The sequence below is a fragment of the Galleria mellonella genome, unplaced genomic scaffold (genome assembly GCF_026898425.1).
Source record: "Galleria mellonella isolate WM207_F2 unplaced genomic scaffold, CSIRO_AGI_GalMel_v1 utg184, whole genome shotgun sequence".
In the NCBI taxonomy this organism is placed as follows: Eukaryota; Metazoa; Arthropoda; class Insecta; order Lepidoptera; family Pyralidae; genus Galleria; species Galleria mellonella.
The window spans coordinates 5,959,423-5,975,380 of NW_026442025.1; the positions used below are offsets into that span (position 1 = coordinate 5,959,423).

General features: G+C 31.7%; 1 protein-coding gene across 3 annotated transcripts in view; it reads left to right on the forward strand.

Annotated features, from left to right (window-relative positions):
- The window catches only part of LOC113512170 (paired box protein Pax-6), a 92,514-nt gene that overhangs the window by 40,007 nt on the left and 36,549 nt on the right, over positions 1 to 15,958 (forward strand). For all 3 annotated transcript variants that reach the window (XM_052893937.1, XM_052893939.1, XM_052893938.1), the window contains exons 4-5: positions 258 to 450; positions 15,215 to 15,437. In XM_052893937.1, the coding sequence (XP_052749897.1) occupies positions 258 to 450; positions 15,215 to 15,437 (416 nt within the window). The remainder of the gene's footprint in view (positions 1 to 257; positions 451 to 15,214; positions 15,438 to 15,958) is intronic.

Consider the following 15,958-nt stretch of genomic DNA (forward strand, 5'->3'; position numbering starts at 1 on the left):
GCTTTTGTTTTTATTAGATATTTAAACTAGCATTTACTTGCAACTTCGTCTGCATAATATTAATAATAAAAAGCCTATGTCCTTCTCCGTCCCATATACCAAATTTCATACTAATTTGTTAATTCGTTAAGACACTAAGAAGTAGGTAACAAACATGCTTTCATATTTATAATGTTAATAAAGATTATATTGTATTGATTTTGTCTATATTGTGTAAATACGATCCCACCGTTTTCCATAATCCAAACTAAGTTCAGCTTCACGCGCAGGTATTACGAGACGGGGTCAATCAAGCCTCGTGCCATTGGCGGCTCAAAACCGCGAGTGGCCACCACGCCCGTTGTCCAGAAGATAGCGGACTACAAGCGAGAGTGCCCTTCGATCTTCGCATGGGAGATCAGAGATCGTCTGCTCAGCGAAAACGTGTGCAATAACGACAATATACCTAGTGTAAGTACTCTTTTAATATTTTTTTCCAAATTTTCGCTGCTCCGGCCCATTGTGTGCAATTAAAAATTATATTTGTTGGTGTTTTCTCTGATATATAATTATTGAATAAAAGGTATATTCTTTATACTTAGTTAAATAAACGTGCATGTTCATTTTTTTTTCAAATAACAAAATTCTTACTTTGACACATCCATAAGGAATGAATGCAAGCATACAAAATGTAAGAAAATGTCTATACGCTCATTCCAAATGTCAAAACACTCTCATGTATTTGACACGACAAATTTAATTAGATTCAACAAACATATGCCCCAGCGCCCATTGTGACGCCCTCAAAATAAGCTGGACAAAATCCAGTGTCAATTCTTCTCTTTTAATCCAATTTTGCAATATCGAAAATTTCGCTTTAGATACGACCATATGTTGCGGGTCCGACGCGGGTCTATTGTCCGACTAGGGATCTTTTCAAGACGGACCGTGCTTAACATAATGCAAAGAGTCTATTCTACGAACGTTATTGATGACGGTTTATAAAATTTTAGCTTAGAATGTTTGATGGTGCCGTTTTATTGCGTTTTTGTCGTGTCCCATACAAATAATTATCTATTATAGAATTTGGAGAGTTCATAAATTTTCTTTCAATTTCATTGTAATGCGTACATTGCTAATAAACTGTCAAAACGTACGCGATTTGAATAAAAAAAAAAACTAAGCCTACATTTACAATAGTTTTCAATACTATTTGAGATCTACAGATAACTTTCATAATTGCATAGCATCGTACCACTTTCGTGTACAAGAGCCATGACGAGCTACATCCTACAACATTCCGTCCCGCAATTAACGAGGCCGCAAAAAATGAATAAAACCACGATCCCTACAAAAATATCATGCACAAGATATTAAATAAAGCTGTGTGCGAAGTGACACGGACAGTAATCGAACCAGACGTACGCAGCGACATCTGCCCGGCCAATGAAGGCAAAAAATAACAAAGCGATGTATCTATATATATTCTTTCATTGACGAGACCAATTTTTCTGTTAATAATGTCACAACTCTAAAATCGAGTTTTTGTGATTTTGTTATCGTGCGGCATTATGTAAACACTCAGTGACACAATAGATGCCGCGGGGTGCTCACAAAAAGTTTTTATACTTCAAGTGTTGAAACTATTGGTTTTGCGGAAATGTTACTACTTTGTACAAATAGGGATAATGCAATGTTTATTAAAAACTTTTTATTAGTATACTAATTAGCTTCTAATAAACATTTACCTATCATTATGTTACAATAAACAACAATTTTGCTCTCGTTACATTATCAATTAGGGACTATGGGCAGAATATTAAAATTAGCAATGCGAATTTTAATCTGCACATTTTGCGATTTAGAACAGATTTTTTATAATTTCGTTTTCAATCAAAGAGGGCACTACGTTTGTGTAGGTCCCATACCTACTAATTATCTCAAGAGATGATTCGATTATTGATTTGATGGTTTGTGGAATAAAATTTTAAATTATCACGTTATCGAATAATGAAAGCAAAAAATACAATAAAAAATATTATAACTTAAAATATTGATATAGTATTTTTATAAAGTCAACTAAAAAGTGCAAATAAGCAAATTAAGAAATTAAAAAGAATTTTAATAGTTATATTATTGTAATAATTATTTTAATAATTATGTAAATCTTCATTTTTAGTAGTGCATAGTGTTCAATATAGATATTTAATTTGATATTTATATTTTACACTTATATAAATCAAAATGTCACTATTAGGTACTTTTTTATCATCAATGTTATTTTCCGATAAACACAGAATTTCCATAAGCAGTTTAGTATAGAACTATATTTAGTTATGGACAGTAGATAAAAACACCTATATCTAATCATGAAATACCTCTAGGTACTACATACGCCATGTTCCCCCGTGTAACGAGAGGACAAAATCGAAATACCCCTAGAAGATTCGGCGCCAAAGGGGCTATTTTTATGACTGTCATACCTACGCATTCGGCCCACTGGGCAAATAGGTGAGCGGAACAAGGGATACACTTACACATGTGTAAGAATGAGAGGGGTGTTTATCGTGCGTTGCGTCGCCTAGTCATAACGGTCGAATGGGCGTGATGTTTCTTACCAACTGAAAGCGGACAAAAATACGTGGAACAATCGATTATTGCTGGGAAGCAGAATAGCGTAAAAGACTGTCTGCATATTACGGTATGGAAATTTAAAGTGTTCTGCTATATTAAATATTGTATACCAAAAACATACGCAACGTTATAGTACATAGTTATACTTTAATACATGTACCTATTTATTTAATTAAGTTTAAAAATTTTACTGTCAAACTTCACACTAGTTATTTAACTAAATATTAATATATTTACCTTTTTTTGTTTTTATTTCCTTATTCAATATCGACTATAAAGTTCAACATTATACATAATATTTCTGCTAGAGATATCAGAAAAAAATTTAATATTTTTGAAGTTTTTCTTTCTTTTAACTACAGGTTCATATACATTAATATATATTTATTTGATTCAAATAAGCATAGCTTTAACAACATATAGAATAGAATTACACAAATTAATAATCTATCGACTAATCAATTTTGGAAAGAAACTTAGTACAAGTGAAGGAAACACACAAAAAGAAACAATACTATTGAAAATGATAGCAAACATAACAAATTTAGAAAAACTAAATCATAATGAAATTAATTAACCTTATTAGTGTGGATACAATATATCCACACTACATCAAATAAGATTTTGAATATTTAAGTACCTACATATTCAAAACAATAACTACCTTTATATAACTTTTTTAAACACGGTATGATACAATATTGATTAATTTGTTGTGAAAATGTACGGTCTTGATTATACTGTGACAACTAATCTGTGTCGTGTGGCATGAAAATAAATATCATACTATATTTAATAATTTAAGATTGTGTTCCATAAAAAAAGACTACTTTAATTGTTGCATAACAAATTATTTTGATTTAAAAATAAATTACTGAACCGATTTAGATAAAAATTTTATGGGGCCAATCTTATAATACATAATATCTTTTTATCTTATAATCTTCTAATAATTTAACTTTTATAATAAATCTTATAACCAATAAGTATATCTTTTCACATAAAAAAAAAATCCAAATAGATTATTAGTACCTATTGCAACTAATAACATTATGAGGTAAATGTAAAAAAAAAATACAACCGAATTGAATCTCTTTCTTTTTGAAGTCATTTGAAAATACTTACGCCTCTCTTCTCTTCGTTCCTTATACTATAATTCCACGTTTACGCGTGAATAGTCAGAATATTTGTTGTCGCTTTCACACCTACGAGCAACACGTAAAGATCTGCATTGTGTTGTCTCGCTTGTTTTGTCCGACAGATTAACGTCAACTGTTTATGATGGCATAGGAATTGACGGTCTTAACTGTATGGATATTTATGGTTATATCGATTAGTTAAGTAACGTCAGCATTTGAAAACAAACCAATAGGTTCCTTAAATATAACACCAATCCTGAATAAAGTACAAGTAAAGATAGAGAACGGTAACCGGTAGAGTATGCTAGCAGCATCAAGTCTGCCTTTTGTGTCTTATTTTCTTTTGGTCAATAAAGTTATTTAAATAAATAAATTATTCTTGATAGTATATGTTGAATTGTCCCATGTAAATAGTTACAAAATAATTTCAAGTTTTAAATCGCAAGATACTGTATCAAAAATCACCAATCAACAGTTGCAGACTCAAACACCGTTAAACACGATTGGAGACACCTAATTTAAATTTAGAATTCATGAGTTCGATCGAGCGAGCGAGGCGGCGTGCACAGTGGGCCACCGAGCAACTTAATACCGCCAAAATGCTACTGAGAAGCATTTTAGGGGCTTCGTACACGTAATATAGCGTGTATTATGTATCTTTATGTAGAGACGTTTCGTTTTCATTTACACGCAGGTAGGATGTAATCGGAGATAGGTTTTTAATACTAATCAGTGTATCGATTATCGAAAAATTACTAACTGAGTATTTTATACAGATATAACTGTAATTAAAAGTATTTTTTTTAAATAGGTATAGAGATTATTTAGATATGTTAGTGATTTTCTAATTCTTTCTACAGATTATATTAACCATCACAATTTATGTTAACCGTTCTTATACAAACAAATAATATAAAGCTTGTTCTCTCATTACGAAGTACGAGTAGGTACATGGTATAAATATAAAACAACCACTTCAATCTAAATCACCGACAACAATTTAACAACCATAATGAACTCAGTGAAAGCTCCATGAGCGAACTATCCAATCTCAGCGCCCTCGGAGAATTGCAAAAAATCTTCCCCCTAACCAAAAACGAACCCCAGCCTGAAACCGCTTTTCACCGGGGAATCAACCCTGGGTCTCCGCGGGTTAAGCGCGTACGTTAAAATGTTTATAGATAATACCAATGTAGGTAATAGTAATTCTAATTCGGAGCGGGGCGGCGTCCCCTTAGTGAAACTGACGGAATTTGTATTCATCGTAATGGCTTTTGTCCGGATATCTCATACGTATCGGTTTGATGTTGAATAGCCATGGAAAAGTGTATAGAAATGGCTTAATAGTGCAGGGGGTTTTCATTGAGGTGCCTCTTGAAGAAATTTCGCTGTGATCTTTTTTGACCAGATCATTTGGATAATTACCACTGGGCTCGATAAGGTTACTTGTATCTACCTTGTGGGTGGGACATTTTATATACAATTAGTGAAATTACTTTAAAATACATATATATATATATATATATATATATATATATATATATATATATATATATATATATATATATATATATATATATATATATATATATATATATATATATATATATATATATATATAATATAGAACAAGATAAAAATATTATTGTATATAATAATATAAACCTATATAAAAATCATTTGTCTTAAGTGACTATCAACTAACAGTCGGAAGTACTAATTCTAGAAAGCTGAAATTTGAACATAGATTTATTTTGTAACGTGAAAATTCACTAAGAAAGTATTTTTGAAAATTGTCATAAAAGAATATATACAATCGTAACGGGAGTAAATTCTAACGCTTAAAAAATCATCAAAATCAATTCTTAATTAGTAAAGATATTGCGCAAGGCATAATAAAAAAATTCAGTCGACCTATATCTTCTTTTTTGAAGTCGGTTCATAAACTAATTGACTATTAGCTCTAATAAGCTCAGTGTCCACGTAAACGTTCTATTACCACAGTGTTCCCGCCGATTATGGCAGACCACCTACGCTGGTGGATCTCTAACACTATCGCTCGCTAGATGATCTATCGCGTCCGCGTCCGAGGTAATGAGGTGCGCGCGCGCAGCACACGTGACACCTGTCAACTGTCACTATGACGTAGGAACGCCCGCGTTCGGAAAATGATCTATTAGGGCACTATCATTTCTCGTCGCGAAACACGATATGTTCAGTTTTAATTACACATTACATGTGAATATTTCGATGTTATCTCGGTCGGTAAGACTTTATATAATTTGTAATATGTATTTTATGATAATAAGTAAATCATTATTTATATTGTTGATTTTTTTCTCCTTCAATGGAGACTCCGTACGGGCAGTGTAGGATGATCTTCCACTAGATGGAGTGACGACTTCAAATACATTGCAGAAAGTTTTATTTACTGGGTACAGAGGAATAACACCTGAGTCCTCAGGAATGGCAACGTATGGGGGTATCATGGGCGAAACAGTATACTCTGTTATGTCCATGGTACTGCTCATGTCTATAGGCGACGGTTACCACTTTCCATCAGGTGGATCGTCAGCTTGATTGCCATTCTAAGTTGTATAAAAAAAAAATCAGTGAATACAGGTGGCTCAGGACCGTTCTTGGTAATCCAAGAACGGTCATTATTAGAATTTAGTTCCAATATTTAACATTCTAATGAATGTTCTATGGGGAAGCTCTATGTTTAACAGTGGATGGATAATGGCCGACATGATGATGATGATGAATATTATTGATTTTTCCTAATGCCAAAAAATTTGTGAGTCTATTTGTTTGTTTATTCCCACCTTTATGGTTTAAACAATCATGAAACTTAGTATTTAATATAAATTTAATTTTAAAATGAAAGAAAATCCAACTTCCAATAGGAAGCTGTATTTTCTATATGAAATTGATATAGAAAATATTTTTTTTTTACATCTATTGTTTAGTTCTTTTTAGAACAAACGAAAGAACCGCCTTCAAATATTAAATGGTTTCAAGAACATTCCAATATATATATATAAAGAGCGATAATATTTTTTGTATAAAATTAAAGCTACAAGGTATAGGCATGATAAAAAAGAACGAAAGTGATATTTCGTATTATCATATCGGTTTACCGGCTCTTGTCGTGTGCTCTGTACCGGACCGTGCTTTGCTGTCACGAAGTTGGAATGGTGTCGGTGGTATCGTGTTACGTACTCGTAGTTTGGCCGAGTTATACGGTAGTTGTATGATTTTAGGATTTAATAAATGGTGTTTTTTAATATAAATTAACAAATCTATTTTTCTTTTCTTGTATAATCACATTTTTTTTTAATGGGTGATAATAGAATGATAACCCCGCCTGCGCTATCGATATACACCAGCAGGCCCCACTGGAAGATAGTAGGTGAGAATGAATGCAGGTCATTTGACCTACCATAATGGATTCAATAAAAAATAACTATAATGGTTTCCAGAGGAAACCGCGTAGAGGTCGACCTGAGAGAGTATGTTGCTAGTAATGGGGCTATTGGACCTAATTACTAACAATCCCTTTCCTTTCTATAATCACATATTGAGGATAGATTTTGAATTAATTGTGTTCTTTTTATACATATTTAAAAAAAGAGGTTTTCGATTAATTAAGTCAATCAAAACAAAGAATAGTGAAATTTATCGTATTATAAAAGTTCAAATAGCTAACATTGTGGTATTTTATAAATTTTTATAATGTTATTATTGCAGTATTGTGATTCTTGTCTAATTATATTTATTTATACGGGGATTCCCATAGATTTCTAATTACTTGTCTTCCTGACATACATTCATATACCCTATTAGGTCTACCTACACGCGGTTTCCCATAGACAGTATTATAGTTATTTTTTGTCGAATTTTTCACGATGGACCATCCGTCCTGCCTTCATCCTTATCTATCATTTATCACTGGTACCCCGCCAGCTTATGCCATTAACGTAGGCTGGGTTACCATTCCATTTTCCCACATTACAAAACAAAACACCCAAACCGATTCGAGGTCGATTCAGATAAATTCGTTTCATATGGCATCACCAGGAATCAAACCTGTTACTTACTTCGTATATTAAAAACAATGTGATTATAGCTACGTCATATGTGAATAATGTATTAAATGTGTCTATCGATCTCTTCATTTAAAAGGAATTAACAATTTCTTGCTTATAATAATAAATGTACCAACAATTATTAAATTTAAAATTAAAACTATAAAATATCTACTAGTGAAAGTGACCACCTAACTTTATCACGTGCGTATCTTTGTATTACTCTTTCCTGATTTTGTTTCCAAGCTACGCCGTTTGCAATAAGCCTATACGTATATGCATACATTCAAAGTAAAAGCGTCCATATTTTTTTTAAATCTCGCATAAAAGCCCCTAGTACGCACAGCACGCATACATGTAGCTCGCTTCTAAAACTGTTGAAACTTTTAGACCCTTTACACACATCGCTGATCACTAATTCGGACTCCTCGCTCGGAAAAGGTCGTAAGTGAAAATAAAACGAATCGACGCGTTGGTCGCTATGAAAACATTATCACATTTAATTTTATTATAATTATGAATAGGTAATGTATTCCATTGTTAACTTAACCACTATGCTTTGTGTTTGTTTGGTTAAAAAAATCATTGCGCAATTTGTAAACATTCTCGTAGTATCCGCGTGTAACAAACGTACATTCAGAAATATCTGATATATCTGAATAGCTATAATAATTCACTGACTTACACCCAGTACAGAAGCAATTACTTTAATTACGTATTAATGAGCTTATACTATTTTCAATGATGTATGTATAAGTAGAGATATTAAAATGTATATATTTAATAGTAACAGCAGTTATATAAGAAAAACTATCGCAAATTGTTCATTCAGTGATTTTAACGACGATACTGTAACTGCTTTAATTTTCGTTAACTATGTGTGGTAGCTTTTAATTTGCCATTTGTTGTTATATACGTATATTTATTTATTAAGTTATTATAGCTGTAAGTTTCCTTCAAAATTAATAAATAAATAAATATAAAAAATGCATATACAAAACATCCAATCAATATTATGAATTTGGGCAACGCAAAATTACCTACTCATTGTTGAACTTTGGTTACTAATTGCTTAGAAATACGATTTTGGTATTTTATCTACATACATATAAAAAAAATACTAATAAAGAATCCACTCCTTTTTGGAAGTTATTTAAAAAATATGTTAATTGTTTTTGCATGGTTACCACTATGAATATTTTAACAGCCTTTAGATTATTTCCAACTCTATTTTTCTCTCTCGAACATTTGTTCATGTGGCGATTAATTTATTTTCAGATAACACGAACATTAGTATACAAAGCCAATTAGCTGAACAAATTCTATAAATGTTGAATAAAAAACAACAACAGCTGCGTGCACTCTCGCGTAATAATGTGAAAGAACACACGATTAGCCGCTCGATTCCTCAAATAATGACATCTGAACAAATACCCTAACAGATATAGATTAAAAAAGTGTTTTAACCTCATTTTTGTACACGTGTCTAACGTTTTTTTTTTTTCTAAAAGGTGCTAGTGAATAACACAGAACGGATGATACTTACGAAAAATATGAGTTTATTGCAACTTAGAATTCTAACCTAACCATTTCTTGAATTTGATTCGATTAAGAATCTTAATCACACATGATATTAGGCAAAATATTCGCTGCGGAACGATACAAGAAATTATTTAAAAAAAAAAAAGAATATAATGTAATGAATTTTCGAATAATTCGTTTCTCTTCATTAACTACAGTAATTGATATTTTGACTACGAATGAATTTATAATAAAATATTCAAGCAAACAAAAAATAAATCCTTTAAATTCTAATATGAGCGCAGCGCTTATTGAGTTCTTTAATCTTTTTAGCGTACATATCTGATTGGCCACAGGGCTGTCAGATACAGAATCACTGTTTTAAATGCACCTCTTTTATTGGTCCACTTGGATGTTCGAATTTCAAAATGTTTTCGACTTTTAAAATTAGAAAACGTTTTTGTATTGCTGATTTATAATAAGAACTGTAATTGGTTATGTCAATTATTTTTTAAACAGATATTAGGTCCCTGCGTTTTATCTAATATGTATGACCTTTAGAGTTTGACTAGTAAACTGGTTCTATTTGGTGTTATGACTGTCTTTCTCACGACTTGTTTTTATGATGATTTGAATGATTTAAATGTCATTCTGTCATACGTGTTTTTTTTTATAGAAATATTCCTTACAACTTCCTCGTTACTTCTTTTAGAATAATTATTCTTCGGATTGAATCCATTTTTCTCTAAACTGTATTGCAGTATCTTTTTATTAGGTAACTTTTAGCCGGATATCGAAAAAGAGTCGGAAAAGTACTTCGATAAAATATACGTATTATGACCAAGAGTTTCCGGTTACTAACTATGTGCAGATATAAGAAAGTTTAGGAAAGGTTATACGTTATATTAGTAATAAGTAGATGATAGTATCCAATTCTAAATTTTATTTTATGTTATGTAAATCACCTTTAAAGTTTTTATTGAAATCCTTTATAAATTTTACTATTAGGTAGACAGAAGAATGATTAGATAGAGCATATCCTGATATGAAGAACATAAAATTATAATTCCCCAGTGGGAATTTGCTAAAGATTTTTCTGCAGTATGAAATATTATTTTTAGGATTCTATGTTAAAACGGTATAAGGGAATTAGACATCAATATCTCAGCAACTACCAACTTAAGTTAAGCATTTGAATTTTGAAATAATATCAGATATTATTGATGATCCTCATTGCAAAAGAAAATATATAGATAAAGGATTCATGTTGTATTCAACTTTTGATAGAAAATGTGAAAATATACCATTTGAAACCTTCCATACTAACTGCGTCTAGCTATTAATAGAAATCTTTTGTCGTTTTCGAATATTTGATTTGCAAAATTCCTGTCCTCTGTATTCTACAAGTACAGATAGATTCTTACTTGTTCGAACTTGTTTTAGCTATTGAAGAGTTCTGTCCATTTCTTGTGCGCTAAGTTCTCAATTTAAAATATAGCGAATACAACAAAACACTCTACTACTTAAATAAGTTTGTAGGACCTTTTATTTTTTATGAATAAGAGGTTAGTCTTAGTCATTAATTATATTAATTCCATCTTATATCATCATCATCGTATCAACCAACAACTATCCACTGCTGCATTGGCATAAGGGGAGTTTTGCCAACTCGATGCCAAGCGTGGCAAACACTTAACCAGGCGAATTGGCAACCACAGTTAGGCTTTGATGAAGTTTTAAGAGGGACGGTGCTGCCCATCCCTCTACTATTAAGTTCGCCTCTTACGACACCCACGAGAAAGGAAGGGGTGACCCGGTCTATGCCGGGACCGCATGGCATGTTCACTGTTCCATAATTTTATGAAATTGATTGTTTTTTTTTAATTAATTTGATATTTGTAAAATGTATTTTTTTTTTCAAAAATCATTAAATAATCAAATATACATATATGACTAGATACAGGTATGAAGGTTATCCCTTTCAAATATTTTCAGGTATATCGACGTCCCTATGATTTCGGTTCAGCGTATTTGCACCTGTACCGCCCTATCAGCGTACATTATCTTCCATTAGCGCTACAAGGGATTAATTCAGACGTTACAGCTGGAAGCCTCCGAAATAGTCGGCTTTTCATATAGAAAACAGTCTATTTTACGGTTTTAGTAGGCAAACATTGTTTAAACTTAAACTATATATATATATATATATATATATATATATATATATAGTTATATGTTTATATATTTATTATAATGTAATCTGTTTATATTGAAGGTTTAATATTGGTGCCTACTATATGGTATAATAACGTAAATTTTACATACGAATGTGTATACCTACTTATATTGAAACTGTTAATTATTAACCGACTTCAAAAAGAAAGAGGTTCTCGATTCGATTGTATTTTTTGTTTATATTTGTCACCTCATAACTCCGTTCTAAATCGATTTGGAAAATTCTTTTTTTATCTGAATGAATATATTTACAGATTGGTTTCATAGAAATTGTATCAGTAAAGTAACTGGTTTTGTGATAATTGAAGTAGATTTTTTTTGTGGGATACAATCTAATGCTCCATATAACTTTGGAATGATACTTATATGATGTACACACAATCAATCAATACCACAGACATAGATAATATATATATATATATATATATATATATATATATAACGAACTGTATATCAAATTATCTCCACATTTAACAAAAGTAGAACGCGTATAGTCAACCGACTTTTTAAAAAAGGAGGTTCTCAATTCGGTTGTTTTTTTTTTTCTTTTTTATGTTTATTTGGTACCTAATATTTCCGTTAGTTGTAAAACCAATTCGTAAAATTCTGTTGTCATTTAAATTTCTCTTACGTTACATGCTTAGATTATATACAAAATGTCTTCTTAGAAATGTTTCGCGTAAAACGGGCCAATTTTTTATACAATTTTGAGTGATAAATAGTTATGAGTGATTCCTTTATAACATCTATATGTATTTTGTCTTGTAGTTTTTCCATCATTTTAATGCATAAACACTCAAGATACATTTTACGCGTAAATATATAATACTGATAAAAAAAGACTCAGCTAATTTGACAATTAGCTGACAAAAAGTTGACTCGATGCATTATCGTTATAATCTAAGAAAACATTTAAAAGGAAAATATAAATATTAAAGATTTTATATAATAATTTTATATTCATCCCCCCCCCCCTTCCTCTCACTGATAAGTCAAGACAAGTATCTTTATATAATAATAAGAATTAGGGATATTAATTTGTTATCTTATTGGATTAATTTCTAATAAGGATTATATTCCCTTCCATATGTTTCGTATACAGTCTATTAATACTAACACAAACAGGATATCATATATGGTAAGAAAAAATAAAAAAAAATATATATATAATACACTTTACTAGCATATATAACAATAAAAATAAAGTAAATTTAATATAATACACTTCATCAAAAATACTGTAATATTTAAATATCATTTCAGATCTTATCACAAAGCTATCTAATCCCAAACTAAGCAGAGTTTCTACATTGGGTACTAAAAACTCATACACACACATACTTAATTTCTTGTTATACATATTTGTATGTGTATTATAAATTTTATACATTTACAATACATAATATACAATTTACAAAAATATAATAGTGAAACTATTAAACAGCTATTAAAATAGTCATGTGACCGTGATATAATATCACGAATACCAACAGTCCGATGTACAAATTCACGATTTTGTAAGCACATATCTCCCCAAACGGGCGATTTCCCGCCCCGGCACAGAGAAAAATACATTTTCGCCGTTGCCAATGGCAACAAGAAAACAGATAGATATTATATCTAGAGGCTCCCCGGGTAAAATGTATAACTATAACAAGAGATGAGTAGGTACGACGTGTTAAAATGAGCATACATAGGGTTTTATATTTGTGTGAGTCAGGTTTTTACGCATGCGTGCTTTTTTGGTGAAAGTAGATAGATATTGGGGTTTTTAGGCCCCTGAGGGGTGTTCCGGGGGTAAAGGGGAGGGATGCCCTAATCTGTGTCCCTTTGAGGCTCCCGATTGGAATTTAGTAATCATATTAGATTGTAAATTACACGTGTTTTGAACTTAGAGGGTGGGGTCGTTTGGTAATTTGTTTCCCATTAGAAAGTAGTTAGTTATATGTTTATATATTTATTATAATGTAATCTGTTTATATTGAAGGTTTAATATTGGTGCCTACTATATGGTATAATAACGTACATTTTACATACGAATGTGTATACCTACTTATATTGAAACTGTTAATTATCAACCGACTTCAAAAAGAAAGAGGTTCTCGATTCGGTTGTATTTTTTGTTTATATTTGTCACCTCATAACTCCGTTCTAAATCGATTTGGAAAATTGTTTTTTATCTGAAAGGATGTACTTACAGATTGGTTTCATAGAAATTTTATCAGTAAAGTAACTGGTTTTATGATAATTAAAGTCGATTTTTTTTATGGGATACAATCTTTAATGCTTCATATAACTCTGGAATGATACTTATATGGTGTACACACAATCAATCAATACCACAGACATAGATAATATATATATATATATACCTATATGGATTAGTAATTCCACCCGCGCTATATATTCAAAATATAGTGAAATTATACCTTAAACTAAACATGTTCCTACTAAAATACTTCCATTGAAACCAATTTATTACTTCTTTTCACATTAAAACCTTAAAATTTTTATGTGCAATACTGTTTTTGTTAACCTTTTTTTATATAAATTTTATAATAAATTTAATTTAAATATATAAAATTAATAATTTATCTAAATTGCAGTTATTCTGATTCAATTAGAGAACCTAATTAATTTAGACAAAATTTAGATTTCAGTTTAATTTAGGAACAAATATTAATACACAAAGTACAAAGTAGAAGTAGGTATATACTTGTATTTGCACTATCAATTTTAAACCTATATCTGTGATGGACCATTTCTCTTCATTATAAGATTGCTTATCAGAACTTCTTATAAGAAAACTTTTAAAAAATATTTTTATATATTAATTTTTTATGCAAATTGAAACAGTAAACAAAAAGGTGGTTCACCTGATGGAAAGTATCATTCGTTTGATATAAACATAAACAACATCATGGGAATTATAGATATCTGTGTCACCCATGGTACCCCTCATACATTGCCATCCTTGAGGAATAAGTTGCTGTGCCTTCTTACCTTATACGAGTATTTTATTATCATAAGTCACTGAAGAGAGCATTCTAGCCGTGTGATTTCGACATAGAATAGGCCACTGCTTCCTTTCCCGTGGGTCTCGCAGGAGGTGGCTAAGGAATTTAATAGTCGAGGAATGGAGGAGGAGGATGGAATGGAGCAGCATTCCTCTTAAAACATCTCTAAAAGTATAAGTGCAGTTGCCAACTTACCTGTCAAACGTGACAACTACTGGCAAACCCCACCAAAAAGGCAGAAGGCTTATGTTCAGCCGTGGGCAGTTAACGGCCGATATTATGATGAAGAGAGGGCTATTTGAACCCAAACACAGTCATGCTTAGCTCTATTAACAGATGAAACAAGTGGGATAGAGGTATCTAAGCTACACTGTTAAAATATTAGCAGTGTAGTAGTATTAGAACGAAGTTATTCAAAAAATGGGTAAAGACGTTTCTCCACAGTCGGCAACGCTCGTGCAGTAGCTCAAATACAGTCCAAGATTACACTAACCTCTTACCATCAGGTTGGCCGTATGTTTATTTGCCATAATGGTATTTAAAAAAAATATGACACATTTTCTAATTGAAAATCAAGCAACTTATGTTATTGTTTGACTAGGTATCTTCAATAAATCGGGTGCTTCGAAACCTAGCATCCCAAAAGGAGCAAGCTGCTTCGGCCCAGAACGACAGCGTCTATGAGAAGCTGAGGATGTTCAACGGACAGGCGGCGACTGGCTGGTGGTACCCTGGACTGCCTACTGCACCAGCCGCACCGGCGATACCAGCACCACTCCCCCCTCAACTGAATCGGACGGGGAATAGTGAAGAGCATAAACGAGGTAAGATCCTAATGATTTTTTTATGTAATGTAAAGTGGTAAACAAAATGACGAACCTCCTGATGAAAAGTGGTAGGTAACCGTCGCCTAAAGACATGAACAGTACCATAGACATAGCAGAGTATACTGTCACCCATGATGATTACCCGTCATGCGTTGCCATTCCTGAGGACTAAGTAAGACCCTGTAATTTCATTGCCTTGTCCCTCCTTTAAACCGAAACACGGCCATGAAAGCATGATTGCTTCACGGCAGAAACATAAATGAGGTAGAGGTACCCAAACAGACGCCTTTTGTACAATGTCTAAGTAGAATTTTAAAAGTACGATTTATTTAAAAAATGTGTTTAAAAAATAAACAGTCTTGTGCCTCCAGTCGAACTGTTTATAATTACTCTTCTCCATCCAAAGGTTGCTTGAAAGAGATCGCTCTTAGCGATAAAACCGCCCATTGTTTTCTTAGTGTAATATCCTCTTGTAAGTGTTTGTATTTATAAAAATTTTACTATTGTAATCTTATGGA